This window comes from Mustela lutreola, chromosome 8 (genome assembly GCF_030435805.1).
Source record: "Mustela lutreola isolate mMusLut2 chromosome 8, mMusLut2.pri, whole genome shotgun sequence".
Classification (NCBI taxonomy): domain Eukaryota; kingdom Metazoa; phylum Chordata; class Mammalia; order Carnivora; family Mustelidae; genus Mustela; species Mustela lutreola.
The window spans coordinates 22,067,036-22,092,405 of NC_081297.1; the positions used below are offsets into that span (position 1 = coordinate 22,067,036).

A 25,370-nucleotide genomic window follows, 5' to 3' on the forward strand; every position below is an offset into this window, starting at 1 on the left:
TGTGTTCTAGTCTGGAAGGAGCTGTCAGCAGCTCCTATAAAACCCTACCATCTTGTCTAAGTGGCAAGAGATGCATTCCTATAAAGCTCTTCTACCAGCAGAAGTGCTGTTTGAAATTGAAGCATAATACAGGCATCCTTTATCAAGATTCCTTGGTCTCCTTTAGGTAGATCAACTCATCTCTTCTGTTCTCAAAATATAATTTACTACAACTACCATATCTTTGTACCAAATTAGAACTTAGAATCCTCTCTACAAAGTACCTATATTATGCTATCTCATACTACAGTATAACATTTAAAAGGGAAAAAATCTATCAACTATCTATAATCATATATATGATTCTTGCATGATCATTAGACTAAATTAATTTATCCTGACCAATTCATAATTTATTTATTATTCATAAAATTTATTATTTATTTATTTAATAATACATTTATTATTTATTTTTTATTTATAAAATTAATTTATCCTGACCAATTCATAATTTTAAACTTTTCTATTGAGAACAATATGCATGGTAAATAGAATTCAGTTAATATAATCAGAGAACCAATATGAGTAATTTTTTAGATCTAATACATGTGGATTATTGATCTAGCTATTTCAGTCTAAATAGAAAATAGATTATAACTAATATCTCTCTTCCTCCAGTTGTGTCTTTCAGTGGAAGAGTCAAATCAATTCACCAAGAAGATAATTTCAAGCCTGGAGAAGCCAGATTTCACTTATCTCCTAAGGGGCAAAGAGTTCTCTTGGTGAGATTTAACTAGCCAGTGTAAACATTGCTACAAGGTTTCAAATCTGAGACCAAATTATCCCTTCAACTCTTAACAGCATCAGACGCAGTGAAAAAAACAATTTATTTTAACTTCTGGCATAAACCTAGACATTGTTATATAATGGAAAATAGCCCACTTTAAAACATCAGGCCAGAAAGAAAGCACAAACGAACGAGCATACACAATGCTTTCATTTCATTCAAAGAATGAAAGTCATTACACAATGTTTAAAATGCACTGAATTTATATACACAATAAGGATCAAAATGAGAAAAAGTTCTTACCATTTGCAGGCAAGCAGCCTGAACTGAAAGATATATCGTCAATAGCTATGACTTCATCCTGTTCAGGAGTTGAAATTATTTGACCTTGAAAAACAACCTGCATAAGAAAAACAAAACAAAAGCATAAAGCAAGGAATATTATAGCACAGAGCCTACAAACAAACAAAAAAAAAACATGCCAGTTCTAGAAACACTTTGGTGACCATGACATTTCCAAGTCGAAAGAAATCCACACGTGTATTTTCAAGGACAAGAAAATTGGTCATCTCTTTATCTCCAATGTCTACCATAGGTTATATAACATGTTTGCGAAATGAACCAATATTCATCTGGTTTTTTTACCGTCTTATGGTCTCTGCTTGGTTTGTATGTGTTCACACTATTCAGTATTTACCAGCCCTTGGACCCAGCTCCATCCTGATCTCTGGTTCTTGGCATTTTGCAACGGTGCCACATTTCCACCTCTGGCTCTCTAAATTTTGCTCACAGGCTTGCCTTGGCATCCTCGTGCTCTATCCTTCTGCACATTTTCTGCCGTTATCTAAACAAAACTTGGGACAGTGACTAGAAATGGTTGTGCAGTGACTTATTACTAGAATGAGTGAATGTGAGGGTTATCTGGGTGGCTCAGCCAGTTGATTTTCCTTCAGGTCATGATCTCTGAGTCCTGGGATTGAGGCCCACATCAGGCTCCATGCTCAGTGAGGAGTCTGCTTGAGGATTCTCCCTCTCATTCTCTGTCTGTCCCCGTGCCCCCCCCCCATCACACTCACTCTTGCTCTCTCCCTCTCTCTCGCTCTCAAATAAATAAATACATATTTTTTTTTAAAAATTAGGAATGTGATATTGTGATGTAAATCCAGCCCAAGTCTGCACCAAGATGAAATACTCTGGTGTAATAAATCTGAGAAACTTAGGAAGAAATGACTCTCTAATTTCCTAGTTACTTATCTCAACAGAAAATTGCTGTGTTGGTGGAGAGCATTATTCCCAACCTCACCAATGAATACCAGCGATGTTTGAGGCTTAATTCATAGATGCATTAAGCCATGTTCATTGTTCAGCCTTATTTATAATATAAACATTTTATTATTTCAGAATGTTAGCATTGCTTTTTTAGCTTGACAGCTGATCTCCACACAGCAGACCCTAGCAGGTCCTTATGCCATACCACATTCTCTCTACAACATGACATACTGATGTATTTCCTTTCAAACAAGATGCTATCTAAAAGACTACTGAAAATGTAATGTGAAATATCCACAACCTGTTGAGTAATATGTCAACATGTAGCCCTAAGAGAGTCCTCATCACATAAAACATAATAACCACACGACTACTTGTAAAGGAGGACAATGCTGGAAAAGGCATATCAAGTAAAAAAAAAATAATAATAAAATAAATAAATTTTTTGAAAAAAAAAAAAAAGATGACTCTAAGCCATATAGCAGGCAGTGAGCTTTGGAGAGGGTATGAGACCCAGAACAAGTTTAGATGTCCACACACTCCTACAGTTAGCACCTTCTCTATATTATAAAGCCCTAAAGCAATATATACTTGTAAGGAGTGGCATTAAAGTGAATCTAACTGGTCAATAATGTAATAGCCTCGAGTAATACTTTTTATAAATGAGTACTCTGAACATTAAAGAATAATTTTATGCTAAAAAAAAAAAAAAGATTGTTGCGTAGACCAACAAAAGATGAAGTGCTGGCTATACATTTGAAATAGAAAATTTTGAGGAAAAATAGAAATAGGATGGCAAAATGGCAAACAGTAGTAACCATCTCTAAATGATTTTACTACAGATTGTGTGATCTCTGGTAGAGACTAGGTCTTTCTGGGAATACATACAGGAAAGTAGAAGAAATGTGACTAACCTCAAGTAAACCACATCTAGAAGATAACAATTACAGAGAATTGAGTCTCAAGGTTTATTTGTAGCACCTCGCTGATCAATTTCTGCAAAATCCCTTTACCGTGTATTAGTATCAAAATCATGACTAAAATGGGAGTATTTTACATGCATACTAATTGATTATTTTCTCAGTATTTTATTTCACTACTTTCCCCAGAATTTTCTATAAACCTGTTTGGTTTATAGTTTTAGTCATTCTTTTTACAGTTTCTAAAAATTTAGTTTGTAGATTCCATTTGGTAAGAAAATTAGTGGATATCTTTTCCATTTAACATTTTAATATTACTTCTGATACTGAGACAATTTTGGTTATTAGATTTGGGCTACTCTTTTATTTATTAATTCCCTTTTTTTTTTTTTTTTTAAGTAGGCTCCACATCAGGGAAGAGCCCTACGCAGGGTCTGAACTCAGGACCCTAAGATAAAGACCTGAACTGAGATCAAGAGTCAGATGCTTAACTGACTGAGACACCCAGGTGCCCAAATTTGGGCCACTCTTAGTCATGAAATAACCTTATGTTTGTACTGGTGTAAGATTCAATGAATGACTTAAACTGCATGAATATAACAGTCACACTGCAAACATTTTCATCCCTTTTGTGACCCAATTTACAAACATTTAAAATTGTGTTGCAAATTTGTTTTGCTTTCTTTGTTTTAATAATTTTATTTATTCATTTGACAAACAGAGATCATAAGTAGGCAGAGAGTCAGGTAGAGAGAGAGGAGGAAGCAGGCTCCCTACTGAGCAGAGAACCTGATGTGGGGCTCCATCCCAGGACCCTGAGATCATGACCTGAGCAGAAGGCAGAGGCTTTAACTCACTGAGCCACCCAAGTGCCGTGCTTTGCTTTTCAATAAAAACCATTTCAGAGGGGAAAAAAAAGATTTACATAGGGTTGATTTTATCAGAGGGGAGTAGAGCTCAATGATTAAAGTACGTGTTTGGAAACAGACTACTTGGGTTCAGACCCTCGCTAAACCACTTAATAGCAACAGGTCATTAGAAGTTATTTAACATCTCTGTACCTCAGTTTGTAAAAAGGCACTATAAAAAGGCACTGATTAAAATAAGTTATTGGGGTGCCTGGGTGACTCAGTCGGTTAAGCGTCTGCCTTTGGCTCAGGTCATGATGCCAGGCTCCTGGGATCAAGCCCCGCATCTGTCCTTTTCCTGGTGCTCTCTGCTCGGTGGGGGGTTTGCTTCTCCCTCTCCTTCCACCCCTCCCCCCAGTTCATGTCCTCTCACAAATGAGCTCTCTCTCAAATAAATAATAAAATCTTTAAAATAATAATAATGTTATTCCCTATATGTTAAGATTTATGCACAGATAAATGAGTTATTACATGTCTATCAGCACTTGGTATACAGTTAGGATTAAATAAGTGTTACCTATTATTGTAACACAGAGTTATTATAAAGTATGTAAGCCACTGTATGAATAGTGTGTTTATAGATAAAAAATCTGTTCTCTACAGATTAAGATGTATCCTTCTTGAAAATCTTTTCACCTGTTTTTGCTGAGCTAAGGACACACCAGTGGCAGCCATATTTAAAGAGAGAAGGAGAGATAAGCATGAACTAATCACCAGTTTGTTCCTTCTTTCTCCACACTTTCTTCTCAAACCCATTGATCTTCAGGGTTTAAACTGTCACCCAAGCTGATGAAACACAAATTTATATCACAAACATCATCCACTTCTCTGAGCTTTCTGCCCATATCTCCACAGCCTCCTGGACATTTCCACCAGATGACAAAAGTCACTTCTAAGTCATACTCTATGCAGATAGACTTCTCTTTTAAGAGAAGATAGACTTCTCATAGACTACACTTCTAGTCATACTCTTCTAAGTCAAATACTCTATGATTCACTTACATGTGGAATCTATAAAAGCTCATATCTCCACAGCCTCCTGGACATTTTCACCAGATGACAAAAGTCACTTCTAAGTCATAATATTTTTTTCTTCTCCCATGACTCCCATTCTCTGACAGTGGCACCAGAAGACTATCACTTTCAATGCTCAAAACTCCAAAGTGGCTTGAGGAATCACATTCTCTTCTAGCCCTACATCCAAACCCTCAAGACCTGTGAAGCCTTCTCTTCTTTTTATTCCAACTTCTCTCCCTGTATCTTCATTCCTGATCTAATGAAAAGGCTTTTAAGTGACCTTTTCACTTTCAATTGTCTCCATCAAAGTTTGCAATATGCATATTTGTTGGATTTAATAAAATTATACATTAACTTGGTCTAACTGAAGGGAAGTTAGTGTGAAAATTGGCTTCCATTTGAGCCCACTGGACTAGCAAGGGGAAATGTTTCTCTTAGGGAGAACACTATTTCTCTAAATGTAGGGAGATTCACACATTGGTCTGTGTAGCTATAAAACTTAAGACCCATCAGACATAATGCAGTACTCAAATTAAATATATTTAAACAGAAAGACTTTCCAGATATTTTGGTTGGGATCCTGAAAAGAGGGATGGGTTGAACCAGCTCAAGAAAGTGGAATCTCAAGATGATTTTTTTAAAAAGTAAGGTGTAGGGTCAGAAGCCATGTTTGTGTATGGTAGTTGTATTTCTAAGAAAAGTGAGGTCTAGCATTCATTGTTTTCCCCAAAACTTTGGTAAATAAGTTTTTCCAAACATCCACCTCGTTTTAACTGCATTAGGGAAAATAAAGCAAATAATAGCAAACTAGCAAATAAAATAACCAGATAATGAAGTTAGAAGTTTAACGACATCACAGAAGTCAGGTAAGGGCTACACTGATCAACAGTAAATAATAGACAAATTGCTTTCACCCCAAACATTTTAAGAGAAGACGGCCTCTAAGGGAGGCAAGGAGTCAGCATTCAAGCCTTCAAGATTTAAATCTTCAATGAATCTTTGACAGTAGCTGAATAATGGCCATAAACTTGCTTGGGTGACACCAGTAACTGCATGAACAGAAACTCTAGTAGTTAGATTTATCATTTGAAAGTTTTCTTAATCAGTAGTGTGCATTCAATATTATTTCTCAAGCAAACATGTGAAATGCAAAAAGATGACTGTAATTTTTTGCCATCATGGGTTCACACAGTAAATAGTCTTGACTTAGAAGGGAAAATGACTCCAATCATGATTTAGGAGAGTTTGAGAGTAGATTTTTTAACTTAATGATTTGTATTTATTTTTATGAGTACTTCTCTTTCGTCCATGTTAATAAAATCTATTGTTTCTGAATACAAGGTGGCTAAGAACTCTTTGGCATGTTGAAATGGAATATCAAAGAAATGACAAGCAGATAATAGTATATAAAAAATGCTTTGATATCATTTTAAAATTCAGGCATTGACTTCTCATTAACTTTGAGAATCCAAACATTTGACATGAAAATCACAGTCAATGATATACTTAGTAATACAGTATTCCTTCCTTCCTACCCATAAAACCAATATGAAAGTGTCCTCAAGAACAAAGAAAAGAAGAGTGAGGGAAGGTTTTACTTGCATCTGAGACTAAATTTCTGCTATATATTTGGCCTGGTTTATTATTTGCTTCTGCAAATATTTTAGGACAATAGCAAAATGAATTGCTTAAATCTACAATTCTGAGAAATGCAATTGCAGTTAATCAGCAGAATAATGTGTAAAAATGTTGTTTTATCCAACACAGCAGGCAAAAGAATGTTTCATGAGTCACCTGCAACATATTTGGACAAATCTAGAAGTTGAATTTTTCCATCTATATTTCATAAATCCTTATAATGCTTTTTAAATTTTTTTAATCCTTATAATGCTTTAACATGATAAAGAAATGATCACCGCTCAGTGAGTAAATGATTAAGATGTGAAATCAAACTATACTGGGTTCTAATCTGGATGGAGTTTAATAGGTTATTTCACTCTCCGAAGCTTGTGAATTATAGTTCTGATTCAGAAGACTGCTGTGCAGGGCGCATAAAATCATATATACGAAGGACTAAATGCAGTGCATTATATGGGGTAGTAAGTGCTCAGTAAATACTAGATGTTATTACTCCTTAAATATCTTCAGAAACTTTCGTAAATGCTGCTGTCTTTGTTGACTAGATGCATAAACACAATTCCTTGTCAGGTTGCAGTATTCCCTCAGAAATGAACGAGCTTCATTTCATTAAGGTGTGGACCTAGCACTGTACACATAAAGGTGACAAAGCCCCCACATGACAGAGACTTTCTCAGAAGCCCATGCTACACCCTAGTCCAGCGGAAACTGCCATCTCCTATTTGGACATCTCTAAAGGAAGCATGAAAGGCTTTAAAACTGTCCGAAGGCAGCATGGAGGGAAAACTGCAGAAAACAGAGTAATTCTCGGAGGCTTATAAACCGATGAGGCAGCAGATATTGTCTGGAGACGCTGATTACAAAATACCCTCCAATAAGCTTGTCACTCAAGCTTTTGCAGGACGAAGCTACGAGAGGACGGCGGGAAGTGTGACAAGCACAATGCGTCTCTGTGGCTCAGCTAAGCAAAAGCATGTGAACACCTGCTCCCTTGCTGACAGGACAGAACGAACACATGCCTGCAATCTTAAAGATTGGTGTAGCCAAAGGATCCCAGGAGAGTCATACGGTTTCCTAAGTTTTACAAAGCCTCTAAGGTAGAGGCGTTGTTTTCATATCAGCAATAAAGTATTTTGGCAAACTACTTAATATATTGCACAGGCATCTGCTTTCGCTGGAGCCACTGACTCATTTTAAAGCACTCAAGTGAATAACCTCGCTGCCTCAGCTACAGCCCCGCGGCCCCCGCGGTGATATATTTGGGAGTTTTCAGTTTTATAGTTAGCTGCTACACATATTTAATCACCAGCCCCTGCAATGGGCCACTTGGGAACGGATAGATGGGAAAAAAACAAGGAAGTTGTTTTAAAGGGTTTAACACACAAGTCTCAGCTGGTTCCAGTTCTACCCAATGCCCAGATCTCCCTCTGGGTACCCTACCCATGAAGATCTTGACCTTGAGTTGGAGACAGAGATGGGACAGCAGAAAGCTTGGCAAAAAGATAGGTTAGGGTCCTTTAACCATCCACTCTGCTTCAGAGTCAGAAAGGATGTGTAAATGCTGACAAAGTTTATACACAGACAAAATCCTGTTTCAGTCATTAAAGTTATGTGAGCATATAGACAGAAGGGACTTCAGCAAGTTCATCCTTCAGTATCTAGTCATTGTGACTCGATCCCCTCAAAAGCACTCTTGGCTCTGATTTGTTGCTCTTGTGTTTTGTTTTGTTTTGCTTTGTTATTGAGAGAAGACAGAGAGACATAGGTTAGAAAAAAGAGAAGTGTTAAGAAATAAACTAGGGGCATCTGCGTGGCTCAGTGGGTTGAGCAATTGCCTTCAGCTCAGGTCATGATCTCAGGGTCCTGGGATCGAACCCCACATTGGGCTCCCTGCTCAGTGGAGAGCCTGCTTCCCCCTCTCCCTCCGCCCCTCCCCCCTCCACTAATGCTGTCTCTCTTTCCTTCAAATAAATAATAAATAAAATCTTAAAAAAAAAAAAAAGAAAGAAAGAAACTAGAAACTTCTTTAGTGGTTTATGATACCTGAAAATCCACAATAAATTAGATGCATTAATAGTGCTCAGAGTTCTCAGTCTGCACACATACACACACACCCCAAATCCAGGAACACATAGTCTCCCTTCCACATGCCTATCATTACTGCCCCCCTTACAAACTATCTATCAGATAAGGGGTTAACATCCAAAATAGATAAGAAACTCATACTACTCAATAGCAAAAAAAATGTCACACAAATAAAATAGAGAATATCCTTCCAAAGATTGACATTCCAAGGAAGACAGAGAAATAGCCAACAGGTACATGAAAAGATACTCAACCTCACTGATCATCAGGGAAATGCAAATCAAAAGTACAACGAGATACCATTTCACACCTCTCAGAGGAGCTATTATCAAAAAGATGAGAGATAATGTGTTTGGAAGGATGTGGATAAAAGGGAAACCTTACTCACTTGTTGGTGGGAATGGAAACTGGTGCAGCCGTTATGAAAAACAGCATGGTGGTTCTTCAAACCATTAAAAACTGAACTACCGTATGATCCTAGCAATCCCATTTCTGGGTATTGAACTGAGATCACAACCTCAAAGAGATATCTGCACTCTCATATTTATTGAAACAGTATTTATAACAGCCAAGCCATAAATAACCCAAGTGTCCATCAACAGATGAATGGAGAAAGAAAATGTGGTATATACATACAAAAGTATAATTCAGCCAAAAATGGAAAGAAATCTTATCACTTAGGACAGCATGCTGGAACTTTGAGGGTACTATGCTAAGTGAAATAAGTCACAGAAAGACAAATACTCTATGATTCACTTACATGTGGAATCTATAAAAGCCAAACATAGAAACAGAGTAATTTTTCAGTTGCCAGGATCTGCATGGTAGGGGAAACAGGGAAATATTGGTCAAAGGGCACTAACTTCCAGCTATCAAATGACTAAATTCTCAGTATCTATAAACAGCATGGTGAATATAGCTAATAATACTGTATTATATACTTCCAAGTTGCTAAGACAGTAGATCTTAAATGTTTTTACTGCATGATAAAAATTATAATTTTGCAATGTGATGGATATGTTAGCTAACTTTTTTGTGAAAATCACTTCACAATGTACATGCATCAAATCATCGTATTACATCCATTAAACTTACACATATATCAGTTATATCTCAATAAAGCTGGGAGAAAATTCTTTCCTTCACACGTACTAGGAACATTCCCTGAATCCCACTTGATAACACCCTGAGTGCCCCAAGTGAGTCTTTGTTAAATCAATCAATCAATCATTCACAGGAGGACTTGAATGCCTGATGGCTTAAGATACCCTATAGTCCCCACGCAGCCCCTATACCAATATATCTGACTTCAATAGAGTGCAAAGCTTCAAGTGGCAGAGTTATGTTTCCAGCCATACAGTTCCTCTAACGTGCTCTCATCTAGGTGTCATTTAACCATCTACGAAGTGATTTTCTCCGATCCTCTTTGGAACCCCATTTAGTTTACAAAAGCCTGAAATTTCAAACTACAGTGAATTTATGACAGATCAATTAAGAAAATGTGTCATTCTTAGAGCTCACAATTCAATTTTACAGTAGAAATCCTGCTCATTCTCCCATCTTTCCTCTTGCCACTCAAAAGAACTGAAGTTAAAATTCAATCCAATTCAATCCCTATAGTTAAGCAAGTGCTAAATCCATCACATGGCAGATGATTTTCTACTCTGTATTAAAATTACAAAATTGATTATTATACTATTCAAATAACAGACAATAAAGGAAACCTGCTTTAGCCAAGATGGCTAAATTGGCCTGCAAACCAGGTTTAAAAAGCAAATTTATAAAATGCTTTAAGATCCTGTTTTTAATGGGAAATTTTTCTCAGCTCTCTCAAATGTAAAAATATGCAATGCTTTACCAAGAACTCCTGTAATAATCATGAGATTATAATTTCCACCATACATAAGTTTTATTAGGCTGCATAAATAAGTTTGTCTTTTATAGGCTTGCATGGGCTTTCCTTCTCAAAATTATTTTGGAAAATAAAGGCTGTATTGAATAATTTGAGTTTAGCCATGAAATGAATATGACAATTATTCTACTTCAACAGCATTTGGAATTAGTATTTAAATCAAATAGTCTCTTTCCTCATTACCCAATATAACCCTGTTCTCTGATAAGCATGAGAAAAGTTTGGATGATAAGTAATTCTTAAGAATAAGAAATGAGAAGAAAGAGGAGGTTGGAATAGTAAAAGAAATAGAAAATGAAGGGGATTTAAGAAATTAAGAAGATAATTAGACAGCTGATTTTACTAATATATAAATATATGTTAAAATATATCAACTTTGGGGTTTTTTTAATTTTTTATTTTTTGTAAACATATATTTTTATCCCCAGGGGTACAGGTCTGTGAGTCGCCAGGTTTACATACTTCACAGCACTCACCATAGCACATACCCTCCCCAATGTCCATAACCCCACCACCCTCTCCCTACTCCCCTCCCCCCAGCAACCCTCTGTTTTGTGAGATTAAGAGTCACTTATGGTTTGTCTCCCTCCCAATCCCATCTTGTTTCATTTATTCTTCTCCTACCCCCTTGTTGCTCAACTTCGGTTTTTATACATAACATTTAAACCTGTCTTTTGGGTGACTGGCCATTCCCAGTTTCCTGAGACTGGTTTCAGTACTTGACAGTCCTGGCAAATCCCTTAGGCCTTGGCCAACTGGGACACTGGTCATCTTATTTTTAATTCATCTATCATTAATGATATAGGAAAGATATTAGGGTTCGAAGCCAGGCAGCCAAGAAAGAATTCTTGAGATGTCTTTGGTGCAAAAAGGTAGTTTTATTAAAGCACGGGGATAAAACCCATGGGTAGAGAGGGCTACACTGTGGTCACGAGGAATGGCTCATTATATCCTTTCAAGTTGGGAGGGCGTTAGGGATAGTGTTCGTCTCTAAGGAATTTTGGAAGCAAGGTTTCCAGACTTGAGGGGAACCAGCTGTTGTTGGGAAAGGTCATTTATTACTGTCTAATAAAACCCGAGACACGAGACCCTTCAGATGTGTATTGGTGGGCCATATGCTTGGAGAATGATTGCCAACATGTATCTTGGGGGTAGAGATACAGGATATTTCCAAAGGAATTTTTATATATGTTAAAATAGACTTACAGGGTCCTGGGGGTCAGGCTAAGACTGCCTCTTCCCATTAGCAAATAACATCAAGGTAACTGAGTTCCTAGAGGAATGTTACTCGGCCTATTTTAAGGACTTGTCAATAGGCTGTAGGGAGTAAGGAAATTTAATAACTTTTCTTCTGCCTTTGTTTCCTACATCAGTTAAAGACCTGTATTTTACCATTTTTCCTTCAAGGACACAGTTAGAAAATATAACATGCATACCTGAAATTTCTGGTTGCTCTGGATGTCCATGACATTTCTCTCCCACTGATTGCGGAGCCCAGCTGTGCTTTGCCATAAATGCTGGATGGGACCACCACATGTAGTTTGAAGGCCAGCCACTAATTTGTTACTCACCTGGCTGGAGAAGTAATAAAATGTAATCTGTGAAAAATAAGTAATATCCGAATTATATTACTGATTATAAAACAGAATTTCCCAAATGTGAAAAGTATTTGAAATGCTGTGTGTTTTCAAGTACCTGACAAGGATGTTGGTTATTCGTCGGAAGAAAGATTCTGCTTCTTAAGTCTGAGGAAGTAGAATTCCCTTTGGAGACCAGTGAGAGGAAGTGGGCTGTGGGTAACAACAGTCAGCGTGTTACTGACAGAAATCCTTGGTAAATTTATTTAGTATACCAGGCAGTAAGAATGTAGGCCCATATCCACATTAGGTCAATATATTTCTGTTTCAAGAATAAAATATTTAACCACACCATTCATTTTTGCAAATGGTCTGGCTGATCATTTTATGTCTCTACATTCCCCAGAGAAATATCTTCTTGTGATTATACTCCCTATAACACTACTATGAGCTGCAGTCACGACCTAATTTATCTCCTGCAACACAGGAAGTTATAGCCCTGCAAAGACAGTATCCAGGGAAAATATTGTACTGGCATCACCAAAATAAATGAAAACTTCAAAAGAGATCATTGTTTGCTCTAGAAAGAATTGGATCAAAGAGTCCCAGCTTTCCCTGTGATCGTAGAAAATGATGCAGAGCCCTGATGCTGTCCCACATTTTGCAGTGAAGACCTTGCCAGAGAACCATTATTATTAAAGGGCTAGAACATAAGTGTGGGACATTTTCTGGGCTTTCATAATTTCCTACAATGCTTGACACGGTTATAGCGTATAATTGGGGAACTAACTGTGTCCTACTCTATTTGGTGTCTTGCTATTTGTCAAAAGGAATGAAAACATAATGTTGATGATTATGATAACCTATCGACCAAGTTATTCCATGGTCATTTAAAGCTGGGTTGGAAATCAAATTTAATTGTCATATCATTGAGAGAATCGATAGTAAAATTATGAAACCTAAGACACCTCTTCTTCCCTAGACCTATTTCAAAACTGTACCCTAATTACCAGAAAATAATGACATTAATGATTGCTGTAAATAAGGTCAGAGCCATAACTGAAACCCCTGCAATAACAAAAGACTGTTCTGAGAATGTACTCCCTGGAATAATTATATAAACATGATTTAGATGAAGAGCTGGTATCACGTAATACAGTGGACAGTCATTAGTTTGCTCTTGCTTCATGTTCAGAAGGTAAAGCAAATGCTAAGCAAATGAATAATCAAATAATCATAATGAGTTATTATATTTACTATATATCATATTATCACTTAAATAAGTATTATTGCAATCATATTACTAGCAATACAAATGAATAGTATTCAACTGGGTGGCTCAGTCTGTTAAGCATCCAACTCTCGAGTTCAACTCAAGTCATGGTCTCAGGGTAGTGAGATCAAGCCACGCATGAGACCCCAAGCTCAGTGTGGCATCTGCTTGAGGCTCTCTCTCTCCCTCTCCTTCTGCCCCTTCTCCTGCTCACACTCTAAATAAATATATAAAAAATAAATATCTTTTTTAAAAATGTAAAGTTTTATTTTTTAAAAAAGACTTTATTTGTTTAACAAAGAGAGAGAGAGACAGAGTGAGCACAAGCAGGGGAGTGGCAGGCAGAAGGACAGGGAGAAGCAGGCTGCCTGCAGCACAGAGAGCCCAATGCAGGACTTTATCCCAGAACCCCATATGACCTGAGCTGAAGCCAGATGCTTAACTGACTGAGCCACCCACGTGCCCAAAAGGTAACATTTTAAATTCAGAAACAGCTTGAGATCTTTTAACACTTGTCTAGGAATAAACTTTCTTCTTATGGGAGAAAACAAAGAAGTGTTCAAAATGCACCCAACACCAACATCTGATTTCTACCTTTAATTCCAACAATGTAGTGGCAATACAAAGTATTTCTTTAAATGCACACTCAATTTTACCTTGATCCCTACAGTGTGAATATAGAATTTCTTTAACTGATGAAGCTGTTCCTTAGAGAAAAATACTATCTTATGGAAAACTCTCCCTTGTTCTCCAAAATACGTTAGTCATCCTGTCTATAAGTAGACAAGAAAGAAGCACATCCTTGGCAGTGTAAGTTTTCCTCGCATGTACATTCCCTCATCCTACACCCCATCCTACTGCTGCTTTTAACCAATGAGAAGAGACTCACGAAACTGATAACCAAAAATGTACCAAATGTTTTTGACACATACTCCTCTTACTCCTGAAGTAGCCTACCAACAATCATATTATACACATATATGTAAACATCACTATCACCATTATAAGTTTCCTATCCACCTCTACTGTATTCATCTCGGTTTGTTTATATGGCTCCTAAATTCCCATTTTATGCCTGTATCCAGAAAAGTAAATGCACAGCATATCTTTAAAACATATTTCAAATAATCTCATGGTAAAGTGTTAACTATCAAAATGGCAAAGTAAGAATAAGCAGTGTGATTTTATTGAAAATGTTAAATGTTTACATTAAAGGGCTTTCAAAGAAAATTTTTTTTCTCAATTGCTGGGTAAGGGTTGAAATAAAATCCCAACATAAACCAAGACTGATGACCAAAAAAAAAAAAAAAAAAAGGAAGCATATAAAATATAAAAGCAACAAAAACCATGAGTCAAGTCAGAAGGGCTGAATCCAACAACTTTGGCAGTGAATTCCAGCAACCTTGATCCTCAGGAGAGATAAGGTAGAATTTTCAGTCTCACTTTCTTCAACTATTGACAAGCAGCCTTGCATTTCCTCCATTTCCCAGGTTCTAAGTGATTAATAGGAATGAGTGTGAGCAGAAGGGACATAAATCGTATTGCATGTTATAGAGCAACCAACTGGCTCAAAGGAGCTTAAAAAGTTTGAGTGTTTTGACAGTGAGATAATATCAGTCCTCAAGAACATTTCCCCAAAAATCAGGCTGCAAAAATGGATCATCGTGACAAGGCCCAAGGACTGAAGCAAAGGTTAAAATGTCAAAACTTTTGGAAAGGCAAAAGTGTGTTCACCTACGACAGAAATATGACTAAGTTCAGATAACAGAGAAGAAATAATAGTCTTTAGTATAAATTTTTTCTGGTTGGTAATTTCTATTTATTAAATTTTGTTTCCATTAAATCATAAGTTTTGTGTCATACCCACTCATTAAACTAACAAGCTCAACACAACCACATAATATTTGCTAAAACTGTAGGTCTTAAAGGACACCCTCAAATAGTAATCTCTTAATATTGCTGGCAACTTATCAATGAATGTGGCCATTTCAATTTAAGCCTGCTTCATTGATGAAGAGCTACAGGAATCACTTTAATATATCATAAAACTTGACCATAAGCAAAAGGGTGATATCAACAAAAATGCCAATGAAAATTTACTCCTCCATTCAGGCAATGAAGAAAAACAAAACAAAAACAAAAACCAGCAAATGAGTTTTATGGGTTTGGTTGTGTTTTTGTTTCTGCCATTTTTTTTTTTTTTTTTTTTTTTTACGTCTTCTCCACACCCGAAGTGGAGCCCAACTCAGGGCTTTAATGCATGACCTTGAAATGAAGACCTGAGCCCAAATCAAGAGTCAGATGTTCAGCTGACTGAGTCCCCGGGCTCCCCTTATGGTTTTTTTTTTTTTAATTTTTTTATTTTTTATAAACATATATTTTTATCCCCAGGGGTACAGGTCTGTGAATCACCAGGTTTACACACTTCACAGCACTCACCAAATCACATGCCCTCCCCAATGTCCATAACTTGTCCTATTCCCACTGCTCACTTCCAGATCCGTACGTAACAACTTTGAAAAATAGCAGTCCAGCATGGCAGCCAGAGCAATGAGAAGAAAACAGAGCTCTTTCAAAACCTCATTACCAAATAACCATCATTATTTGACATGTCTGGTGTTTCCCAAAAAAAGCCCACTTACAAGGCTGTCTGAAATTCACCACTTTAATACCTTGTTCAGTGGAAAAAGTCTTCTTCCCTGCAAGCACTTGGGCCCACAGGCTACCTGTAACATGCAATTTATTTATCCTTCTGCTCACATTCATTCCTATTACTCACTTATAACTTGGGAAATGGAGGAAATGAGAGGTATTTTAATTTTATAGTTGGCCAGAAGTAGCATATAACAGTTGGGGCTCAAAAGTCTAACCAAAAAGCTAAAAACAAACTCTGGGGATTGGGATGTCCCATAGGACTTGGCTTTGAAATACTCTTATTTTTCCTGCAAATATAGATGGACATATACTTGCACAAAAGGCCTAAAAGGCCCTCAGCTCTCATCTCTGGCTGACTTTGAGGCTCTATGAAAGCAGAAAGTTAATACTAAGACAGAGTTGTCCACTGTCTGGTTTTGTTGATAGTGATCCTCAACAGGCACAGCAAGTCCCTCAACAAACACTGGGAGATTTAGTGATTGCAGGCATTTAAGGAATTCTCTCTTTGATCATTAACTGACCACGAAGTTGACCATATAGAGAATCCAATGGCTATACATGACAAGAATAAAGACTCCAGAATTGGTCTAGAAAAGTCACTGAACTAAGACATCAGACTTTCAGTTTGCTTTATTATATTGTTTTAAATATCCATGTTCCCAAGGTAATTGTGAGAAACATAAAGAAACAAGAAAATATGACCCATAAAAAAGAAAAAAAGTGATCAATAGAACGTGTCTCTTAATTTGTTGTTATAATTGATTAAAGTAAAATTATAATTCACTGTTAATGAAAGAGAATGAGAAATAATGAAAAAGAGAAAGAATGAGAAAGTAAATTAACAGGATACATTACAAAATATCTATACTGTAGCAGAAAACAGTAATGGAGGAAAAGAGTAACAAGAAAAGCATGAGACATACAGAAAACAAACAGCAGGTGGCAGGTCTAAATCCCACCTTAGTAGAAGTTATACTATTTGTAAGTTGATTAAAGTCTCCAATCAAAACTGAGGTTAACATGTTATATAAAAACATGATCAAACAATACAACTACCCCAAAAGGATGAATATAAAAGCATATAAAAACCATAACATACAAATAATAACAAACGGAGAGCTGGAAACCCAGGGGGAAAAAAAGATTGAACACACACACAAAAATATTATTAGAGACAAACAAGCACAATTTATCATGATAAAAGAATCAAGCTATCAAGAAAATAAAATAATTATAAACATATGCACCTCAAAACATAGCCTTAAAGTATATGAAGCAAAAGCTAATAAAAGCAAAGTGAAAATAAACAATTCAACAAAAATAGTTGAACAGATACCCCACTTTCAAGAATGGATAGACCACCTAAAAAATCAGTAGGGGAACAAAAGACTTAAGCCACAGTACATCTATTAGACCTAACAGACACCTACAGGACACTCCATCCAACAACAGCAAAATACACATATTTCTACAGTCCACACAGAATATTCTCCAGTGAAGACCATATTTCAGGACATAAAACAAATCTCAATATATTTAACAAAATATGAATTAAACAAGTATGTTCTATTACTGAGGAGTGATTTGAGTCAACAGTAGAAAGAGAAGTGGGGATTTCCAAATATGTGAAAATCAAATAACATACACCTAAATAATGAGTTGGGTGCTTGGGTGACTCAGTCAGTTAAGCGTCAGTCTTCAGTTCAGGTCATATCAAGCCCTACAGGGCTCCCTGCTCAGCAGGGAGTCTGCTTCTTCCTCTCTCTCTGCCCCTACCCTCCATGATCATGCTCTCTTTTTCACTCTCAAATAAATAAATAAATAAATAATAAAATCTTTATAAATAACCAATGGGTCAAAGGGAAAATCAGAAGAGAAATTAGTAAATACTTGAGATGAATGAAAATGAAAATACCAAAATGTATGGGACACAGTTAAATGAGTGCTTAGAAATAAATTGGTAGCTGCAAATTTCTAAATTGAAAAAAAGAAAACTTTTAAATCACAGACTAATCTTCCACCTCACGAAGCTTAAAAGAAAAGCAGACTAAACCCCAAATGAGCCAAAGTTTAATTTGATATTAGAGCAGAGATAAATGAAATAAAAAAATAACAGAAACAAAATAAAGAAACCAGAAGTTGGTTCTTGGAAAGATCAACAAAATTAACAAATCTTTAACTAAACTGACTAATAGGGGGGAAAAAAAGACTCAATTTGCTAAATGAAGAGTTAAATAGGGTTGGAACCACCAACCTTATAGAAGCAAAAAAACTATAGGGTGATATTATCAACAATTTCAAGCTAACAAATTGGATAATATAGATGATATGACAAGTTCCTAGAGAGACACAAACATTGACTCAGGACCAAAACTCACTTAAGAAGAAATATAAAATCTGAATAAATTATAATAAGTAAAGAGAATGAATCTATCATCAAAAAGCTTTCCACAAAGAAATTCTCAGTCACAGAAGGATTAACCAGTGAATTCTATAAACATTCCAACAGGAATTAAAATCAGTACTTCACAAACTCTTGCACAAAGTTCAAAAGGAGAGAATACTTCGCAATTCATTCTGTGAGGCCATTGTCACCTTGATATCAAAACCAGACAAACCAAATGATAAGAAAAGTATAGATCAGTATCTCAGACTAATATAAATGTGAAAACCCTAAACAAAATACAAGAAAGTCTCATCAAGCAAGATATAAAAAGGATTATTCACCACGACCAAGTAGGATTTATCTCAGGAATGCAAAGTTAGTTCAATGTATGAAAGCCAATCATTGCAAAATGCCATATTGATCAAGTAAAGTCCAAAATCTCATGATCATCTCAATCAACACAGAAAACACATGAGACAAATTCTCATGACATAAATATTCAACAGATGAGCCACAGGAGGGAACATGCATACCTGACAAATGACATCTACAAAAAACCCTTACCTAACATCATGGCTGATGGGAAAAGATTGAAAATGCCCCTCATAGGGACGCCTGGGTGGCTCAGTTGGTTGGACGATTGCTTTCGGCTCAGGTCATGATCCCGGAGTTCCGGGATCGAGTCCCGCATCGGGCTCCCACCTCCACGGGGAGTCTGCTTCTCCCTCTGACCTTCTCCTCGCTCATGCTCTCTCCCACTGCCTCTTTCTCAAATAAATAAATACAATCTTTAAAAAAAAAAAAAAAAAGAAAAGAAAAAAGAAAATGCCCCTCATAGGAGTAAGACAAGGATATCTGTTATTACCACTTCTGCTCAAAATTGCACTTGAGTTTCTGGCCAGACAGTTAGATAAGGAAAAAAAAATAAAAAGCATCCAGAATGGAAACAGAAAGTAAAACTATCTCTACTTGCAAATGACATGATCTTATATAGAGAGGGTCCTAAGGAACCATGTGATTACACTGGGCTCACTTCAACAGCCCAGATTCAATTTATTTTAAGGTCAACTGATTCATAACCATAGTACATCTATAAAGTCCTCTTACAATAGCACCTAGATTTGTTTTGATTGAATAACCAGGGGATGGGAATCTTAGGGAACGTGGGCAGGGGACCTCTTTAGAATTCTGCCTACCACAATTAGATAGGCATTAGTTTGGTTCTCTCGTTCTACTTGCTACATGTTAAAAGTGCTGACTAGTCTATGAAGCTTAAACTAGTTGAGTGCTTGTAAATCCTTCCTTGACTAATTCAGTTGTAGCACACACTGAATCAATGTATCTTCTCATCATGTTGCCAGACTTCATTTGCAAAGAACTGCAATCCACTGGGTCCTTTCCAAGGGCTTTAATTGGTAAAATTCCCTGCCTGCTTTCACTTGGCAGAATCTCAGTCTACTGGTTATTTGGTTGTAGTTCCAAAGATATATTCTTTTAAACAAAAATATGTTCTTTGAAATTTGTATCATATTTATTTTAATACACTATTATTTGACTTTATGTATTTCTGGGGGGGGGTATGGGTTTTTTTTAACTTGTGGCTGAATTAATTTGAAGAATATATATCCATATAAATTTCACAAAGAAATAAGCCATCTGCCTGTAAAGAATAAAATTCGTGCCAAAAGAAAAACAAATGACCTATGAAAAATTTCTGTATTTCTACAGAGAAATTACAGAATGTATTATTATTTAGCTCAAACCTGTGGAATAATAAATTTATGTATTTCTACAGAGAAATTACAGAATGCATTATTATTAAGCTCAAATCTGTGGAATAATAATATTTACTTTAAAATATTTGACAGCTTGACTACTTTTGTTATATGGAAAATTTTCATTGATGTCATATCAGTTAAGTCAAATAATCATCTAAGTTGTCAACTGTGATTCCCTGACTGATGTATTACTCTGAATTTGAAATAAAAGAAATGGGAAAATAAACAGATATCGTATTATCTAATAAGAAATAGGCATCAGTTTTGTTCAGGAATTGTGAAAACTTCATGTAGCTCACGAATTTAAAATGCACACAACATGCGGCACACATCACGGATCTTGATATTATTAGCTTGACAAAGAATTTGTAGAAGAAATAAAGCTCTCTGGAAAATACTACTTGAGACAGAATGAATCATTAAGTATCAAATACGCAAGCCTTTGAAATTCTTTGTGTAACATTTAAGCCACTACGATACATCTGTCAACATCTCTCATTTCTGCTGTCTGGTTGGACAGAGGTAGAAGTCCTTAGGACTCTCTCTATATAAGATCACATCATTTGCAAATAGAGACAGTTTTACTTTCTGTTTCCATTCTGGATGCTTTTCATTTCTTTTCCTTATCTAACTGTCTGACCAGAAACTCCAGTGCAATTTTGAATAGAAGTAGTAATAACAGATATCCTTGTCTTATTCCTATGAGGGGCATTTTCAATCTTTTCCCATCAGGTATGATGTTAGGTGAGGGTTTTTTTGTCAGGTATGCATGTTCCCTTCTGTGGCTCATATGTTGAACATTTTCACCATGAGAATTTGTCACATGTGTTTTCTGCAGAAGGAGGAGGAAAAAGAGAGAAGGCAATGGTCCTGATGAATAAAATCAGTAACCTTTGGTTAACATAAATCTTGACATTCCCAAAGACACATTTGGCCTAATCTTCATTTCCAAAGACAACATCCTCAGAGCAGACTGGTATTTCACTGTCTGAGCACACCAGGTATCTCTACAGCGTACTTATGTGGTTCTTTTAGTCTCAAATATCATGTCTCTCACTTCCCTGCCCATTGAAATACCACTCATCTTTCAAGTCCATTCTCAAGTCTTGTCTCAAAGTGATGACATCAGTTTCCATCTGGAGTGGGCTTCTTCCGGTGTCAGAATTTGCCTATATCCACAGAGCAGTATGCTCTGACTAATGTCATAGCACTTTAAAAAATTTCCGCATATTATAATTCATTGTGTTATTGTCAAGCGTGCTTTTCAAAGAGATCCTATCATATCATATGCAGCATATATTGTAACAGTCTTTATTATATTCATAGCACACATAGCCTTACACACTTTGGGGTTAATAAAAGCTTTTGAACTGAAATTCACAAATGTCATCACCATATATAAACACATGCATGTAAATATATAAAAGAAAATTTTCACATTTAATTATTTTTTTACTAAAGTATTGAAAATGGCACCAATGGGACAATATACTGAATTTCATTTCACAAATACAAACCTTGCCTACCTGTATTTTTATTGTAAGACCCAAGCTGACCTACTATCATAGTCTTCTCCTTCATCGAAAATTCAGATGGAGCCACTGAGCCTGGGTGGCTCAGTGGATTAAAGCCTCTGCCTTCAGCTTAGGTCATGATCCCAGGGTCCTGGAATCGAGCTCTCCATCGGGCTCTCTGCTTGATGGGGAGCCTGCTTCCTCCTCTCTCTCTCTGCCTGCCTCTCTGCCTACTTGTGATCTGTCTGTCAAATAAATAAATAAATAAAATATTTTTAAAAAAAGAAAATTCAGATGGATGTTGAAGTAACAGCATGATAAAGCTGATTTTTACATAGAATCAGTGCATACATCAGGTATACTGACCTATGTTTGCTACAAAAGTGACCACTAACCACTAAAATCAAGATAACTTATCTGTTAGTTCTTGGAAGAGGAATTTGATCCTTTACTCCTGTATCCCCAACAGTGCATATTGTCAGAAGCAAAAATGCTCAATTAATGTTTATTGAACAAACCTGAGACCGCAAACCATGGCTCATAGACAAATCCCACCTGCCACCTGATTTTGTATGGCCTGAGAACTGAGGGATTTTACATGTGTAAATGGCTGAAAATCTCAAAAGAATAATATTTGTTGACATGTGAAAACTATATGAATTATAAATTCTAGAGTCCATTAATAAAGTTTTATTGTAACACAGCCATGCTCAATCTTCATGTATTGTCTATGGCTACTTCTACAGCATAATGGCAGGGTTGAGTAGCAGGGACATAAACTCTGTGATCTAAAAAACTAAAATTATTTACTCTCTGGTCCTTGAAGGAAAATATATGCAGATTCATAGAATAAAAAAGGTATAAGGTTTATGTCTCCATCACTAGATGGTGAATTCCCTGGGTACAAGAACTTTGTTCTTCACTCTAATATCTCTAGATCCTATAATAATATAAGAAGCAATGTAAATGCTCAAGAAGAAACTTTTGAAATAATAAAAATATAGAAGAATAAATGAACATTAATTTTTCACTGATATCAAAATAGATATTAAGACTATAAAGGCTGCAAAAACAAAATCTAGGGAGTATGAGATTCTTTTTTTCCCACCTTTTGTCTTTTGCTGTTTTTTTTTTTTTAAGATTTTATTTATTTATTTGACAGAGAGAGACACAGTGAAAGAGGGAACACAAGCAGGAGGGAGTGGGAGAGGGAGAAGCAGACTTCCCACGGAGCAGGGAGCCCAATGCAGGGCTCGATCCCAGAATCCTGGGATCATGACCTGAGCCAAAGGCAGATGCTTAATGACTGAGCCACCCAGGTGCCCTCTTTTGTGGTTTCTTATTAGTAAAATAATACAACTCACTGTCTAAATCATGCACCTTGCCAAGTATCTAGAAACGCATTATGGTTCCTAGTGCCCATCACAAAGGGCAGCATGGAGCAGTTTAGGGCATGCTGGTATGGGAACGCCCAGTGATAAATGTAAACTCATACAGAAAAACCTAAAAGTTAAGACCTCAGGAGGAGTTAAAGGTAAACCTTTAGAGGCATACTTTCATGCGAACAGAAACTTGGAGAAAGGGATCACAACGCGTTAGATTCCTACAGGCTTTGGCCCGAGGTTAGGCTGTGGTTGTAGCTGGTGTGTGTGACTAAAATTCTGATAGAAAAGCTGCTGTCTCCTTGGCCAGAAGAATCAAAGAAAAGGAGCTAGGACAGAGCCAGGTCCACCCTAAGTAAAGGGAAGAATTCTAGAAAGAAGAGAGCCAGAAGAAGAGGTGGCTTATGTTCCATAAATAAACCACCCATATCTCAGGCTAAAATCAAAACATGCATGTGTAGGCAAGGGGCACGTCTAGTAAAGTTTAAAAGAACTGAATCGACACCTGAACTTCTGCCCACAACAAACAAAACAGAGTTTTCCATTTGAGTCTAAACAAGTTAAGCCTCCACTTAAACAAAACAAATTATAGACATCTTAGAAAAAACTCTGGCAGTTCTCATAAAACTGGACATTCATTGACACAGCATCTCAGGGCAAAAAGATTTATTTATATAGGAATGTCTATAGCAGTTTTCTTCATGAGATTCCATAACAGGAAAAAAAACACAGTCTCCATCAATAGGAGAATGGATGGGTAAACTCAGCCAATTCTACACTACTTAGCAATAAAAAGGAAAGAACTCATGATAACATGACAACATGGAAGAGTCTGCAGCATTATGCTAAGTGAACAAAGCCTTGCATCAGGTGTATATACAGTATGTGTTCATGTACATGAAGTTTGAGAACAGGCAAGACAAACCCAAGGAGGAAGAAATTGAAATGGTGATTCCCTTGGGAGCGGAGGGTAGGAGCAGGAATGGAATAGGAAGTTGTATGAGTGAACTCTGGAGTGAAGATAATGTTCTAGATTTTGTTCTAGAGTGAACTCTCTGGAGTGAAGATGATGTTCTAGATTTTGTTCTAGAGTGAACTCTCTGGAGTGAGGATAATGTTCTAGATTTTGTTCTAAATAATGTTCAGGTTGCACAGGTGAATGCATTTATCAGAACTTATCAAATAGTACATTTATGATTGGTGTGTTCATGTAACTCAGACTTTACCTCAAAATTTAAAAAATAATAATTGTAATGAATATTGAATTCTAAAGGGGCAAACACATTTTTTCTTAAAAGGCCAAATAGTTTAGGCTCCGTGGACCATACAGTCTGTCACAAACACTCAACTGAAAGGCTGTAGCACAAAAGCAGACACAGGCACTTTGTGAATAAACAGGTGGGGCTGTGTGGCAATAAAACTTTATTTACAAAAACAGGAAAATGACCCACAGGCCCTGTGTCTAGATGATACCATGCTAACATATTTGGGGTAAAATGATTCCTGCCACTTCTTTGGAATGCATTGAAAATATGATGGATTGATAGATGGAGAAAGGGATCAGCAGATGGATAGATATTTGATAAAAACAAATATTGTAATTTCAGTTGAATATCTAAGTGGTGGGTATATGGCTATTCACCGTACATATGCTTTGAAACTTTTCATATGCTTGAAAAATCCATAATAAGCTGGAGCAGAGTGGAACTATGCAAATAAAAAATAAGTGGGCATATAGATCTAGCTTACGTTTACTTGACAAAATAGAGTTAATATGACCATGAATTTAGAAACGCAGTGCTTAGTCAGTTAAGTGTCTGCCTTCGGCTCAGGTCATGATCCCAAGGTCCTGCGATCAGGCCCCCATGGGGGGTCCCTGCTCAGTGGGGAGCCTGCTTCCTCCTTCTGGCTTTGTTCCTCCCTCCCTCACCACTGGTTCATGCTCTCTCTCTCTCCCTGCAGTCTCTCTCTCTCAAATAAATAAGTAAAATCTTTTTAGATTTTAGAAGAAATACTGTACATGAAACTTTCAAAGCTATTATGTGCTACCCAGCAATCCCATACAACCAAAGAAATGCCCCAGCAATGGGTCATGCAGGTGTGGCCATAGAGAACAGCGAAAGGCCTTCAGTCCTAGGCTAAAACTATCACACTTTCTAGAATAAAATTAAAAGATTGGATGATGTTTAGTAATTTGTGTTTGTCATATGATAATACATGGATTTTAGATCTAATTCAATAACTGGTCAAAATAACAAGGGTTCTGGGGCACCTGGGTGGCTCAGTGGAT

General features: G+C 36.6%; 1 protein-coding gene across 3 annotated transcripts in view; it reads right to left on the bottom strand.

Moving 5' to 3' along the window:
* MALRD1 (MAM and LDL receptor class A domain containing 1) overlaps positions 1–25,370 on the bottom strand; it is an 808,982-nt gene that overhangs the window by 761,526 nt on the left and 22,086 nt on the right. For all 3 annotated transcript variants that reach the window (XM_059183995.1, XM_059183996.1, XM_059183994.1), the window contains exons 3-5: positions 12,211–12,305; positions 11,952–12,113; positions 1,070–1,166 (exon numbers count right to left, since the gene is read on the bottom strand). In XM_059183995.1, the coding sequence (XP_059039978.1) occupies positions 1,070–1,166; positions 11,952–12,113; positions 12,211–12,305 (354 nt within the window). The remainder of the gene's footprint in view (positions 1–1,069; positions 1,167–11,951; positions 12,114–12,210; positions 12,306–25,370) is intronic.